Source organism: Lepisosteus platostomus, chromosome 15 (assembly GCF_059453375.1).
Source record: "Lepisosteus platostomus isolate fLepPlt1 chromosome 15, fLepPlt1.hap1, whole genome shotgun sequence".
In the NCBI taxonomy this organism is placed as follows: Eukaryota; Metazoa; Chordata; class Actinopteri; order Semionotiformes; family Lepisosteidae; genus Lepisosteus; species Lepisosteus platostomus.
Genome location: NC_142625.1, coordinates 12694969 through 12710729, shown reverse-complemented (window position 1 = coordinate 12710729; position 15761 = coordinate 12694969). Strand labels below are relative to the sequence as shown.

Sequence of the window (15761 nt, the reverse complement as noted above, 5' to 3'; positions counted from 1 at the left end):
AATGTTGAATTTGGACCTGAAATCATTTTGTTCTAATTTCTAAAAACACTAAACTAATATTTACAAAGCTTGTTTAAAATGTAAATAAAGCTTTGTGGATTAAATTAACAAACTGAATTACTGACGTGTAACTCTTAAATCAATTAAATCAGGTTTCAGACTGCCTGCTAAAAGTGTATCTTTGTAAATTTTTCATGACACACAAGGTAACAATGACAGATGGGCATAGTATTTTCACAGTTCATTACAATTGATGTATTTACCATGCTTTTACCATTATTTCACTGTTCTTTATCATGCTTTTCTCTACCTTAACCATGACAAACTACTCTAAACTTGTATAAAAGCTGAACCAAATAAGACAAATATACTGTACAGTTTTATTCACTCAGCTTATCAGGAAATATGTGAATAAATTCAGACATCTGAGGCCATCAAGAGTCATGGCTGATGTCAGGAGATGTTGCAGTTTCTCTTGTTTGAAAGGCAAAACAAACCAGCAGAAACATGATTTCCCACTAGTTCTTTACATAGTGGCCTTGTCTGTGAGCCCCACAGAGGGCCCTGTGCCTTGGCAGGCAGATTATCCAAGAGAGAAGAGTTTGAATCCTGCAGGACTGTATCTGTTGTTGTCTTGAGCTGACTCTGCTGTTTTCTAGTTAGTCTCAGTCAGACAAAATGCATCAAATACAGTATAAGATGAGAAAAATTGATTCGGTTTTAGACACGGGCATATATAATACAGTGTGGCTCAAAACCTCATTGGTAGTTGTGTCAACTAACATAATCAGAATAATACTCTAACTCTTCTTATGGATATTATAAAAACTAGCAATAGCTGCAATAAAAGTTTCTTAAATTAATGTAACATTTATGGAAGATCCACTGTCTTTCCAGACTGGCTGATGATCTTGAACAGATTATGTATTACATTAAATATTCTAAATTTAGTACACAGTCATCAAAGAACAAAAAATATTCTAAAACAATGTAAGTCATTTTCACCTAATTGAAAACATGGCAGCACCAACTATAATGATTTTCCAAGTAAGCTGATTTGACATTTATAACAGCTTATGTCTGTGAGATCCATTTAATTCATTTCATAGCTGTTGCTCCCCAGTGTCCCACCTAAAGATTTCCCTCTGGAGACCCTATATTCCTGAAGCCAGATTAATATTTCTGTCAAAGAGCTGGAGACTCACATCAATGGTTAATTCACAAACGAAATCCTTTTCTCTTTATTAAGAGGCTCGTCAGGGGATTCATCAATAATATACAATAATGATAACAATAACCAAAATCACTTCTAAATCACTAGACTGGAAATTTATGGATTTATGAATCAGTGTGCTTTTTGACCTTTTCTCTTTATTGCAACATTCAACAAGCACTTAAACACTTCATAGAAATATACACGGTTTGGGGCCGCTCAAAGTATTTCAAGCCTACACTTTGATATCTGTAATGGCTTTGAGGTCTCTGACTGAATGTCCTTCTTTCTCATAAGACACGATTTTGCAAAGAAAACAGTGATGTTTTTTCTCTTGCTTCCCAGACTACTTCTCTCAGCACCTTGGGGAGTATGTAAATGTGCTTTCTGCCCTGGAGAAGCTGAATATTGCAATCCTGAAGGCTATGGACAAAACCAAAGAGGTAAGTTGGAATAATGACTCAGAAAGAAAAACTCCGAGATTTTAGATTAAATACAAAGCTTGCTCCACCTTTTCATCTCTACAAAAAGTCCTGGACAAAACACTGATTGTAGTGAAAAAGAAAAAAATTGTATGTCACTGCCTTGTTTATTTTGAACATGAGCTTTAGAAAGTCAGTAACAAAGTTTACTTTACAGCATTTACAGCATTACACTGCACTACATTACAAGCTATCATTTTTCTTCATGATAGCTTCATGACATAATGATATTCCCAAAAAAGTCTTTTTACAGTATGTGCTTTAAAAATTATTATTTTACATTGACAATACATTCACATATATTTTTTCCATAAATTTGGAGTTGCCAGTTATTCTTGTTTCACCCATCGGATGTGAAATAGACAGTTGTGTGTTTTTACGTCTCTTCTCAAAACCATAGTTCTCTTGACCGCACAAGGGAAAAAGAGAAAGCATGGGCCTTCTTCTCTGACCCACCCAGCCACCTGTCAGCCACATCACAGGCACCGCAGGCCTGACCCAGAGGCTTGGTGCTGAGTGGAGGAGAGGCACGTACCGGGGTCATTGCCTGGGCCAACTGTTCCTCTCCTTCCCTCAGCAGTGCTCAGCCAGCTGTGCACCCCACTGTGGGGAATCCTGGTCACAGACGGCTAGTGACATAAGCCAGGCTCAGACCAATGCCTGGATGATTGATCTCAGATCTCATCCTGCACTTGGGCAAGCACCTGTACAGGTTGAGCCACCTGGGAGGCTGGGTTTACATTTCTGACTAGTAATTAAGGAGTTCTGAGCAAAATATGATTTTATCCTGCCATACCAAATACCACATATCTGTGCTTCACTGAACATTTGGTGTGTGATTGCATTGGCTTGAAAACGCAAGCTCTTCAGAGTCAAGGCAAACACCAGCGTGTGAACATCTTGGACATCAGTCAGTATAATAGTTATTCTATCATTGTTTGAGAAGCATTTCTTTAAATTGTGATCTTCTGTAAAGATATCTGATTTCCTTATTTGTGCCTAAGATACTATTTGTAAATGAACATTAGAAAGGTGAATCACAATCAGTTAACAGTGCTGTTATAACCCACAGGAAACGCTATGATTCCTACAACTGTAACTTTACAGAATACATTTCTGATATGGTCTGCTTGGCAAAGGCTGTTTAGTCTTAACACTAAATATACTGTGTCTGTGTTTACATACATTGAAAGAAATAGAAGGGTTCATTTCGTATTTAATTAGTCCAAGGATGAAAGTCAAATTTGAATGATTCCCAGCTGAGACAGTGGCACAGATTTGTTTTCACAGATTAGGAGAAGGAATCATGATGGCAAGCCAATGATCCATTAACTGAACAGCTGATCAATCAGGAACTGCAGACAGCCAGAGGTCAACAAAATCTGTCAGAAGCAAGGTGCACCAAAGTTTATACAAGAGAGAGTACTGAAAATGCTGATGTATGCAGAACCAATACATAATGTAATAAATCTGGCTGAACCAGTAAAAAAGCTATCTGGGCCATGCAGTAAAAAAAATGTTGCCAGCCTACAATAACAGGGAAAGCACAGGTGGTGGTTTATAATAGGCTAAGTACTACAAGGACTGGGTGATCTTACATTTGGGCAGGGTGTCCTTAGTCCGGCACACAGCAGGTATAGAGCTGGCCCTGGGAGGTGTGAGAAGAGAAGTAACTGATGGAGTCCGATGTGCTCTCCGTCCTGCCTTGCAGAAAAAGTTTTGCTTTTCAGTATCCTTCTGTCTAATCTGCTATAGGAGGTTCTCTAGCTCTGGAGTTGGGGAGAGCTCTATGTAAACCAGACACGTTGGTTATTTAAACATATGCTGTTTGTTACAGATTCAGATCTGCCCTCGCTGTGTTTCAACCCAGTCAATCACATCATGGTTCTTGTTGTTTGTGAATGTAAGACAACAGTGTTGCAAGTTGTGCTTACACACACAGGAAATCCGTCTGAACATTAAAACACAAGCCTAAAATAACTAATAGAAGACTGTTATTAACTAGAAACATTCCATGTTTCAAACAACATTGGTCTAAAGTCTTATTAAAAAGTACAGGATGCTGAGGGGTATCCAGGATGCTGGATGTTGGAGAGGACCTATCTATAATTTGATCTTTGCCTTAGCAGGCTGTCCATCTCCCTTCCTGTTTGGCAGAGGGGTTATGAAGGGATTCTGTTAAGCTTCCCTCAAGCCTCCCTCCATTTTTCTCAAATACCAGGTTTTATTGACTTATCTCTCATCTCCTATTGCACCTGTGGCTCTTCAAAAAGACTCTTACTTTTTTGAGCTGTAAGCAAGCTCTATATATAACCCTCCATCACCTTATTACAATAACTTTTGGTTGTTTTTAAGATGTTAGGGCCAACAGAAATGTTCTTATATGAATATTTTTTCACCACTTAATCTGAGGGAGAGTGAACTTTAATACAAGCTCAAGAATGTGTTGAGAAGTGCAGTGAGAGAACTGTATAGATCCTTCTGAAGTTTTACTGTATATGACAAAACAAAGACATGCTAAGTGCAATGGAAAAGTGTTATATTATTCTATACAAACATTTTGGTTAATTTTCACAAAGGGGAAAATGGCATCTTCTGTACAGAACTCTGTCTCACGCACGGAAGCTTTGCTGGCATGTGGCGTCTGCATTTCTCTCTGATACATCACCAAGCGCGTGCAATCAGGCGAGGGTGGTTTGGAGAGTTTGGAAGCCAGTGATCCATACTCGCAAGCTGCTTCAGTGCAGTATAATTATGCACAAAGCCTTAATTAGAAACCTATTCTATCACTTTCAAAGTCAATGCAGCCAGATCTGAAATCCTCCGAGACTCTAACATTGCTAGTTACCAGCTGTATTCTTGGCACAATGTTCAGCGTCACAAAAAAGCAAGTCCATTCTGAATCCTCCCAACATTTCTGGCTCTTAATTATCACCTCTGAATTTCAGGAATTGTGTTTTTTTCCTGATAATGAGCTCCAGGCAGTGTTTCATCTCCTGCTTCAAACAATATATTTGTTGAGAATATGATTTGTTGCTGTCTTAAGTAAGTGGAACAATGTCAATAAAGAAAATTGCATTTATATAGCATCCCAGAGCATTTTATATATAGGCCTGCTTTATCCATTACTCAAGGCCGCCATTCTGTACCAGCAGCCTCACTACACAACAGTGAGTGAAAAATTGCTTCAGCAAGTGAATCAAGGGGGAATGTAAGGGAAGCCACACTGTCCAAGTCTGGAGTGGAATTTAGTCAGGACACCGAGATTAACACCGCTGATCTTATAAATAGTGCCATGGGATTTTTAATGACCAAGTGATCAGGAACATGTTTCTCAACTGAAAGACAGTATATTCTACTGTGAAACTTACTGGGCATACTGACACAAAGGAAGCACGACACCTACTGGTCCACTAACAGCATGAACTCAACAACAATAAAACTCACCTTTGGCCAGGAAGTTGGGATACTAATGCTGCACACTAATTAAATAATCCATTCATCTGTTTTGAGTAACTGCTTTATTCTCAGAGAGCTGTGAAGAGACTAAACTCTTCACAGGACACTAGTCTGTCTTTTCATATATCCAATTAAATGTCATTTCAGACACAGAAACATAATTTAAAAACATCCCCCAAAAAAGATTAAAAATGGTGCGATTAAAGCTTTGATGCAGAAAGTCCTCAGAAAAAAAGTTCCAGTCATAAATCTTCTCCTGATGCACTGCAGCATTGTCCTCATTTATCACCCACTCGCTGACACAACTCTGTGGAATACAAAAGCATTTCATCTTCTCTTTCCAGAACTGGCAGCACTGGGCTTCTTGCTTCATGCTCATGTCATCCTAGGAAATTGGCTTTGAACTTGAAAGGTCCCTTAGAGGGACCTCTATTATAATGGACTTAAGATCCAATACACAAATGTCCACGTGGGTTCAAACCCCACTCCTGGTAGACTCTGTCTTCCTTGTTAGTATAGTGCTGAGTATCCCGGCTTGTCATGTGGGAGACCAGGGTTCGATTCTCTGACGGGGAGTTGCTCTCTTTTTGTGGGCGAAGTGGTGGTACTGTGGCTAAGGATCTGTGCCTGTGGCTGGAAGGTTGCCGGCTCAAATCCCTTGGCTGGCAGAGGAATCCTACTCCCTTGGGGACCTGAGCAAGGCCTTTAACCCCAACTGCTTCAGGGGCGCTGTACAATGGCTGACCCTGTGCTTTAACCCCAAGCTTCTCTCCCTGTCTGTGTGTCTGTGTCTCATGGAAAGCAAGCTGGGGTATGCGAAAAGATGAATTCCTAATGCAAGAAATTGTATATGGCTAATAAAGTGATCTTATCTTATCTTATCTTATCTTATCTTATCTTAATGTATTTATGAAATGTTCCAATTTCTGAATGGACTCACAGCTCACAAATAAATACCACGATAAAGGAGCACCTGCTGAAAGCTAACGTCTCCACGCAGACATTGGACAGGACTGTTTGCATATTGAAGATAATGTTATAGTCTTCACGTTGCCTTTAGTGTGATGGTCTTCAGCAAGACCACATGAGTAAAAACTGCCCTATTTGATAAAAAATAGTGAGAGTGAGCGAAATCACAGATTGCACTTTATGCAGAAATTGAAATTGAGCAACAGGGAAGTCAAAACAACAAAAACTGCAATGAATGCACTTGGGATAAATCCTAATTTCCAAACTTTTTGTTGTGAAATTGCTTTTTAAGTCACTCACTTTGTCTTCTCTGAGAAAAAATATCCAAATTTAAGTTCCCTTAAACTGCCCTGGCCTGTCTCTCACTGAAGAAAAGGTTTCCTTTCAAACCATTTACAAGTACAATGAGTGCCCACCCCAGATGGCCTTGGTTTTTGAGACCCAGAACTGAAGATCCTTATCTGCTTTTCACTGATGACACACTGTAAATGAAGGAAAGCAAGATATTTTTGCACATACTGTATGATTTTTGTGCCCTCGCGTTTCCATGAGTTCACTTATTTTTTTGTTTGTCTACACATGTTGCAACCCCACAACTGAATGTAATGAGCTTTTTTCCTTAGTTTACCAGTCTATTTAAAAATGCAAAGAGAATCCAAATTTATGGATCTTTGAAAATGGTTCTTGATCTCAGACTTTACAATACTTCAGAGTCAACAGAGGAGCACACTATTGTATGGCCTGGTTAACTGTGTTAATGAGAAAGCATTCTCAGAGCCAATGCTGTTTATACACCAAGTTAAGGATTATACAAGAGTTGAATGAGAAGCAATCGTAACAAAATGCTCTTGGTGTGACACTGTTGAGCTCTATCTAAGTAGCTAATGCTGCTGACTGTGCAGTCTGTGTAGGCAGCATGACAAACTGGGACTGACATCACCTGGAGCTGCTGTAACCTTGCTGAAGTCCTGAGGGAGGAAAAGGGCAGAAACTAGGGCGTTGTTTTTGTTCTCATTTTGCTCTGTAAGCTTTTAGCATTGTGAAGGAATTTGATTACAGCATGGTCCACTATAAAAATACTAATTTATTTTCCAATATTGCTGTGTGCACCATATGGTTCTGTCTGAATGGAAGAGTTGCTGAAGCTCCACGCATAGCTCTGTGAGGTGATTCAGACAGAGTACTCTGAACATCCTCTGAAATGCAGCTGGATATGAAATAAGGAATTTGAAGTATTTACACTGTGCCAGGTTTAACACGGTCTTCAGTTTTCAATGGGAAAGGGAATTAATGGGACTTAACATGAAGGGAAATATAAAATGAAGAATTCTGAAACAAAAGCGTTCTTTCTGGACCCTATGCAGACGACACAATCCAGAGATGAGTGAGGAAAACACGGGGAAAAAGGCATGCAGGAGTCGGGAATGAAAACGGGGGGCGTGTCCATGGTGCGCAGGTGTTCTGGGGGGTGAGACCGGGGCAAACAATCCAAAACAGAGTCCAATGGGAAATACAAGACGAGGCAAAAGTCCAAAGCCGGGCGGTCCATCCGAGACGAAGACAGACGGGATTAAAAACCGGAGCGGGATCTGGTGGAGGGTCGGAGGGTTGGAGGGATAAGGGGGGGGCCAGATGCTCCAGATTCCGGACTTGCTTGGTACAGGAACCAATGCAGAGCCCTGAGCAGAGTGAGTGTCTGGCTTAAGTAGGGAGGCAGGAACAGGGGGCAGGTGCACAAAATCAGCACGGAAGTGAATGAGCCGGAGAGCCCTTAAGAGGGAGGTATGGAAGCCAGGGAGTTAAAAAAACACGCTATGGTATCTCGCAATTGCGACTTAGTATCTCAGAATTCCGACTTTATATCTCAGAATTGCGACTTAAAAACTCCAAATTCTGACTTAAAAACTCAGAATTCCGACTTTATATTTTATATATCTCGCAATTGAGACATTTTATCTCACAAGTTTTTATTTAAACACCAGAAATACAAAACCAGAGGCAGAATATGAAAAAAGATACAGAAATAGACACTTCACATCCAGAGAAATTCAGTTATAAAAGCTGAAAATTATACTTTTTACATATTTCCATTTTATGTCCTTCTTTACTTAAAAAAGGTCTTCTTTAGCTCAGCTGGCAAGACCTGGGTTCGAGCCAATGCAGTGAGGCACGAACTAAGGTGGGAGCAGCGAGGACACAAGCCCTAGAACCCGAATCCGTTACAATAACAAAAGGACAGACAATGAAATGTGGTCACAATTCTAAGGTTTTAAGTTGTAATTCTGAGTTTTCAAGACGCAATTCTGAGATATGAAGTCACAATTCTGAGATACTAACTTGGAATTCTGAGATACTCCATACAGTAAATGACCGTCGCGGTGCCCTCCGCCACCCCGTTTCGTCCCGCAGCACCTGGAGCGCGAAGCAATCCCTGGTCTCTGGCGTAACGCAACAGGGAACCAGCCGCATGAGCTAAAGGAGACCTCCCTCAGCCCAGACAGCTGAGGTCCCTGCTACGCGCAGTGAGGGCGCTGATGTCACCATATCCGAACTAGCTCCACTACACATAGCGCGGTTTTTTTTTACTCCCTAGCGGAAATGGGCTTCCACAGGGAGGGACTACAATCGTGACAGAATTCAGATATTTCTAAGTTCTTTCAAAATGTACTCTTTCACAGCCCTATTCCAAATAAGAATGCAGTACCACCCCTAATGTGAGTGAAGATGACAGGGAAGACTATAGTGGTCTGATTAATCAGACTGGAGTGATTTTTAGCCAAGAGGTTTGGGAATAAAAGAAACACTGAAACCTAATACAAAGTGAAAAATGTTGGTCTGAAATGGAATACATGTCCATCTAAATAATTAAGTGACATGCATAGTAAAATGATTGTGCATATACTGTAGAAAGAGGCTTTTTTGAGAGGTTTTTGTAAGGGGAATTACAAGTAATTTGCACCCTACAGTATGTGAAAACAGAGAAAGGCTTGACTGTACTGAGCTACATTTTGTATGTTGATACAAAGCTGGGAAATCCCTGGATACCCAAACCTAGTGTTATGGGGTCCATATTTCCAAATCAGTTGTGTTAACAGAACAAGTTGGAAGGCCCAGAGTCAGCAGTATCTCAAGCTACAAATTAGCATGGACGAAGCTCTGAGGAGAAAGAGTGGGGAAAATACATTTTCTTTTATTGAACCTGGTCACTTAAAATATGTGGGGTACTCTAGCAGCTTTACCTGCAGTTTTGGCCATTAACTTTATGTTTTTTTCAGTGCTTTCCAAGTATTTATATTGTGCTTTACCATATCCCTCTGCTTTTTCTTGCTTCTACATTTACTGTGCTCCCGTGGAGCTTCCATGGAGAGGTACAGGAGACCATTCTTTGGGAAAAATTCTTTGCACAGAAATTGTGCGCAAATTAGTAAAGGAAAAACCCAATCTCAGTTTGGGGTCTGTATGTGGCACATCTGTGAGGAGATGTATTCCTGTTCACACAGCATGTCAGTGCAGGGTTTCGCCAGACAGAAAGACACGAGGGGCTGAGCCCCATGGGTGTTTATGGTCACCATTAAATCACAACTTCCTAAAGACATTGAATGATTTAACTGTGATCAGTTAAACAGTTGATTTAGAGAACATTTTGAACAAAAATCTGAACAACCCTCAGCCATCAAAAATCCTTAAATTTAAGGATGTAACTTGCTCAGTACATTTAGTGTGACATAGGCTGTGACATATGAAGCTAGTTGGACAAGATAACATCAAGACCTGGGTTTTAGAGCTCCTGCTCTCTTGAATCTATTGGCAAACAGCACTAGAGTCTCCATGGTGCTCCCAAGCCTTCAGAACATCAAAGAATGCACACAGATAGCTTCCCCTGTGTTCTGTTAAAAAGTGAAATACTGTGTGGTTTTATTACAGAATTTTGAAAAATGAATGTAGTTTAATTCAACACCCTGCCACTCTTGACCTGAGCCAACAATCTTAAAATGTTTTCAAGAAAGCAAAGAGACACTGTTTGGCTTGCATTTCTATCTGTAATGAATTAAGAGATGAGTCAGGGAACAAACAACACAAACCAGAAGCTGTTTAACACAGTGAACTAAGAATTCTCCCAGAAAAGTTAGACTGCCATCTCTGGAGCCATCCACAACCATAGCAATGCACCCTGACTACACACACAAGTCAAGAGAGTCTTTCAATTTTGCAGAAATGTCTAAAATTATTCAATGCCACAAATACTTATTTTATAGATATATAATTATGTTAGCCCTAAAAAAGACAGAAAAGGCTAGTTAAGTCACTTAAGAAAAAGCCACTACAGATAGCTAGTTAAGTAGGTAGAGATAATAAACCCCAATATTAGCTAAAACAAAGTTTAATTTCAGAAGCACCAGCCCCTAATCTGTGAATTTCAACATTAAAGAATGGAAAGTTGCTGTTACAGTGCAGTTAGAACATAGCAGAAGTCTTAAGACCTTGAATTGTGACTAGAACTGATGAAAGTAATGTGTGAACAGCAGATTTAAGATTATTTTATTTCCTCCAGGTGATAATGCAACACATTCAGGCAGCACGATCTAAGGAGGTGATTACAAACAGGACAAAGAGCTGTATCACTTCTCTTACTGAACCAGGAGTCCCAGTGATGGGGCAAAAAATGAATTTGGATTATATTTCAAACACATTATACTATGACGACCCAGACATATCAACAGTTTAATCTGCATTTTAAGTGGCCTTTCTTTGCATCATAATTTTTTTTTCTTCTGGTGTGGTAACTGAAGGGCACCCAGATTTTGGATGGTCATCTGTCCTGGTGGTCTGCTGAAACCTTCTCTGCAGTTGGGACAGTGGAGGGGCTTACTCCATAGTGTCTGGCAACGCTGGCACATGACATGCCTGCCTGCAGCATGCCAATGGCCCTCTCCCTTGCTTCTGATGACATTGGAGGCATTATGGAATGCACAGAAAACTGATTAAGTGTGGCCTTTTTCTTGCAGTGACCTTAGCTTTGAATTAAGGCCTTTTTAAAGGTGACCTGATCAGGCTTTGTTCCACCTGGACCTCGTTAGGTAAAAGTGCACCTAACGAACTTTTGTGTGATTGTCAAGTTGCAATGCTTCACTGAACAAGCTGTATTGCTGGTCAGAGGGCTTAAAACAAATTGACAACTTTTTGTGAAAGTACATAGGCTATAACTATAGCATTCTCTTTCTAAAAAATGTTGCATTTCTTTTTTCCATCAGTATATAAATATATCATTAAATATATAAATATATAATTTCTGGCACAAACACAAAGATTTAATTAATGAATTGCTTACACTTATATAGCGCTTTTCTGGACACTCCACTTAAAGCACTTTACAGGTAATGGGGACTCCCCTCCACCACCACCAATGTGCAGCCCCACCTGGATGATCCGACGGCAGCCATAGTGCGCCAGAACGCTCACCACACATCAGTTATCAGTGGGGAGGAGAGCAGAGTAATGTAGCCAATTCATACAGGGGGATTATTAGGAGGCCGTAATTGGTAAGGGCCAATGGGAAATTTGGCCAGGACACCAGGGTTATAGCCGTACTCTTTTCGAGAAACACCCTGGGATTTTTAATGACCACAGAGAGTCAGGACCTCGGTTTTACATCTCATCCGAAGGACGGCGCCTGTTTACAGTATAGTGTCCCCGTCACTATACTGGGGCTTTAGGACCCACCTGGACCGCAGGGTGAGCACCCCCTACTGGCCCCACTAACACCTCTTCCAGCAGCAACCTTAGTTTTTCCCAGGAGGTCTCCCATCCAGGTACTGACCAGGCTCACACCTGCTTAGCTTCAGTGGGTTGCCAGTTGTGAGTTGCAGGGTGATATGGCTGCTGGCTGCCATATCACCCTGCAGATTTGCATAGGAATTACACAAAAATGCAGAATTCTACAAGAGAAAACCAACTCTAACCACTGAAGGTCTAATTGCTGGTGTTCATACCATGGCTGTTCACTAAAGCTTCTTTGTGCAAATACCACTCTCTTTCAGGAGTACCAGAGCTCCTCTGAACTGGGGCAGTTTGTTACTCGGTTTCTGCTGCGTGAGATGTCCAGCCAGCTGCATTCCTTGCAAGTCTCACTAGAGTGTGCTATAGAGGCAGTGGAGGAACAGAGCTGCCAAGGAAGGTAAGAGTAACAGAACACCTGACTGTTGTCAATTGTAAGAGCTTCAAGGTTTGACAAGGTGGCAACAAATAATGACAACATACAGTAACAAAGAGCAACTCAAAGAGACTACCAAACCCCCACATCTGTGACCTCGCAGTGGAACTTGCAGTGCAACAGTGCGGTGAACTTGCAATGCAACAGTGATCAGTTGCAGATGTAATCAACATTGGAGGTGGACTAACCTACCATTAGGGAGATTTTCTAATTATTTTATTGCACAGTGTATTAATGGCACGACACATGCCATCTGCAAATAATAAAATTATTATACTTATTTATCTTCATTAAACAGGTAAACAATACAGATAAGATATAGGTAAGAATGTGGATTTGAGTGCCACTTGCAAGCTGTACAGTACAACTCTAGCCGGAGAATGAGAGAAAACCATTTATTGGCAGCACTGCATAAAGGACTGATTGCTAGCAAGGGTTGAGCCTCTCTGGGTTGAATGGCTTTCTTATATTCCTAGTATATGTTTTTCCCATATAATAGGATCATATTTAGCTCACAAATTAATTTAAAGGTAACCTGAGATTTGTTATGATGTTGATGAAGTGGTGCTTTTACGTAGGAGGACAAAGAATAAGAGTCTGAGGGGTGAACAGTCAAACTCTCAGCAGGCACACTGAGAACCACCTCTCCCAGCTCTACAAGGCGCCCTGACCTCAACAAGGCATGCAATTCAAACTAGGAGCTGTGCCAAACAAGGATAACACATTTCTCAATCTATCTCTCGCTCATGGGGCTACTCGTGTGAGCTTTGGTTGTTTAAATCATCTCTGTTTCTTTTATCACCTCACCAAACTGGGAATCACTTACTGACCATCACTGCAATTCATTGCTATGACTCTTCTGTCCTCACAGAAGAAGATATATTGCACACATTATTCTGAAGAATGCTCCGTCCAGTTAGCTGTCCTTTTTCGCACTGCCAGCCCCACAGTACTCATAGAATCACAGGCTCAGTTCTGACTGATGGCACTCTAATGCATGCCACAGTCTACCTTAATCCACCCTTCCTTTGCAGTGTCTGGTCAAGCTTGGCCACTGCTTGGAAATTCTCTGCAACAGCCCACAACATGGTCATAAGAACACCTTTCTTGGTTAAGCCATTGTGTATGTTTTCAGTTACATGATATAATGCTGAATATTTTAATGAAAGACTTAAAATAACCAAGTGATTCCATGTCTCCTGTCAGGAAGAATGTGAAGAAGCTGAAGGACTTTTCAGTCCAGAGGACAAGCAGGAGATGTGGACGGCGGTCACTGAAGAACCTATGCTTGTCTCCTACAGACCCTTACTCAGGCATGCTCACCTCAGGTAACATAGTAAGCAAGAATCTATGCCTACCAGCCAAAATTGCTCTGAAATATTCCTTATAAAGGCCAGTTCTCCCATTGCCTACATTAATACAACATCAGAACATACTAAAGGATACAAATTCGGTGTTTGTCTGATCACAGTTTGCTGATAAATAATAAATCCTGAAATTCATCCAGCCTCTTCTTCATGAGTGAGAAGTCTCCTCTAGGGAACCAAAAATGTTCTGTTTCTGGACCTTTTCCTATTTTCTACTTTTGCCCTGCAACTTCTTCTCATTTTTTAGCTTAAAGTAGTCTCTTGCTTTGACCATATATAACATAGACAATCATTTTGAGAGCTTTCTTTAAGATAGCAAAAAAAGTTGAAGGTCCCCTGTGTATGTAGGTTTTATACAGGTACTGTAGGTCTCTTTAAAGCATAGTACCTGCAGAGCTGGAAGAAGTTATTAAACTGGTCTAATTAAGCCAGAAATAAGATGATTCGTGTTATTAAGGGCACAGCTGGACTGAAAACCTGTAGAATGACCCTCTAGCACTAGGACTTTTCTTTGTGCTATGTTCTTTAGATAGACAGAGATAATTCCAGGGCAGAGTACTGCACAGAAAGGTTGCCAGCTATTGCTGGTAATAAACTACTGGATGTGAATGTTTAACTGAAGTGAGAAGTGATTGTCTCTGTCTGTTACTATTGGGAAAATAAAGCTTGTTTAAACACAATGTAAAGTGAAATAATGTCTTTATCTTTTGTTGCAAATGGCTTAAGAAATAATATTACTGCAATATTTTTAGGAGATCACTAGATTTTATTTAAAGAAGTTCAAGTAGGTTATTAATCAATATTAATATTCACATTCCCTCTTTTTTTGGTTTAAATACCAGCATGACACACTGAGACCAAGGTCAAGATTAAATCAAACTTCAGCTCACCATCCGATTACAAATTCAAAGCTTAGCACTTGATTGCTTCTGCACATATGTAGTGTCACACCAGGTCGTGGTTTGGATCTCAGAGTTGGTGGATGGGTCAGTTTTGATATAATTTGTACCTAAATCAGCCTTTTTTCAGTTTTAAGGATTTTAAGCTTCCAAATGCTCCTTGTTGACTTTGCACAATTGCACATTTAAGAAAATCAGAAACAAGTTACAGTCTCTTTAACTGCTCTTCCCAAGCACTAGAAAACATTTTTGAAGTTTGGCTGGATTCCTACCAAGGGATTAAAAGATTCAGGTCAGGTCTGAGCCATCTTGCTTTTGGAGATCCAGATGGAAGGATGACAGCTTGGTGTGCTGAACAGGAACAGTATTCCCAAATGATCTGTCCCATAGTGCATCATCTCTTAGTTACAGACACAGGCAGAAGCTGTGCTTAAGGCAGCCTGGGGAGCCCAAGAGACTTTTGTGGCCTTTGGAGACTTCCAAAACTGAGAAAACTTTTTCCTCATAAGTGATATACTGTATAAAGCTGTATGCTCAAATAATATTTTAATTGTATCATTAAATATGTGTACAGTTTTTTCAACCAATGAACACTGCTGATTCCTCTCAGCTGTTTTCTCATTTTCCCACTAAAAATCACAGACATGCAACTGTGAAGTTATTAAATATTCATTGTACTTAATTCTGTATTGGCTGCATTTCAATTTGTAATTTGCACTTGTAAATTCTTGTCTTTATATGTCTAATATGGAAATCATACCTGCTGTCAACACATGTATTATTGCATTGTAATTCTACTGAGTTAAGCATTTTCAATAATGGGAAATATAAAATTCCATGTTTTTCTTTGAAAAAAAAATGGGCCACTGTTGCTGATGGTTTCTCATTCATTCTTCCTCTATCAGGAATAAGTGTGGAGCCAGACAGCCACTGGACCTCTCAGATAAACAGGCTCCAACAGCTCATCGACAAGTTGGAGTGTAAGGTGGGAGGACAAACCATCTGACTGGAGTGCAGCGCGAGAGAGAAGTGCTAGATATCTGATACCACCATGAGTCACATTGTCTTGCTGGAGCCCTTCGCAAAGTTAACAGGATCACATGTTTCAATTTTCTACTGAATCTTTAAATTTTGTGTGTGTGTGACAGCTTAATTTTTTTT

General features: G+C 40.3%; 1 protein-coding gene across 2 annotated transcripts in view; it reads left to right on the top strand.

Annotated features, from left to right (window-relative positions):
* Positions 1-15761, top strand: part of necab3 (N-terminal EF-hand calcium binding protein 3) — a 96386-nt gene that overhangs the window by 72787 nt on the left and 7838 nt on the right. For both annotated transcript variants that reach the window (XM_088607467.1, XM_088607466.1), the window contains exons 5-8: positions 1559-1656; positions 12162-12298; positions 13541-13662; positions 15506-15585. In XM_088607467.1, coding sequence (XP_088463593.1) covers positions 1559-1656; positions 12162-12298; positions 13541-13662; positions 15506-15585 — 437 coding nt within the window. The remainder of the gene's footprint in view (positions 1-1558; positions 1657-12161; positions 12299-13540; positions 13663-15505; positions 15586-15761) is intronic.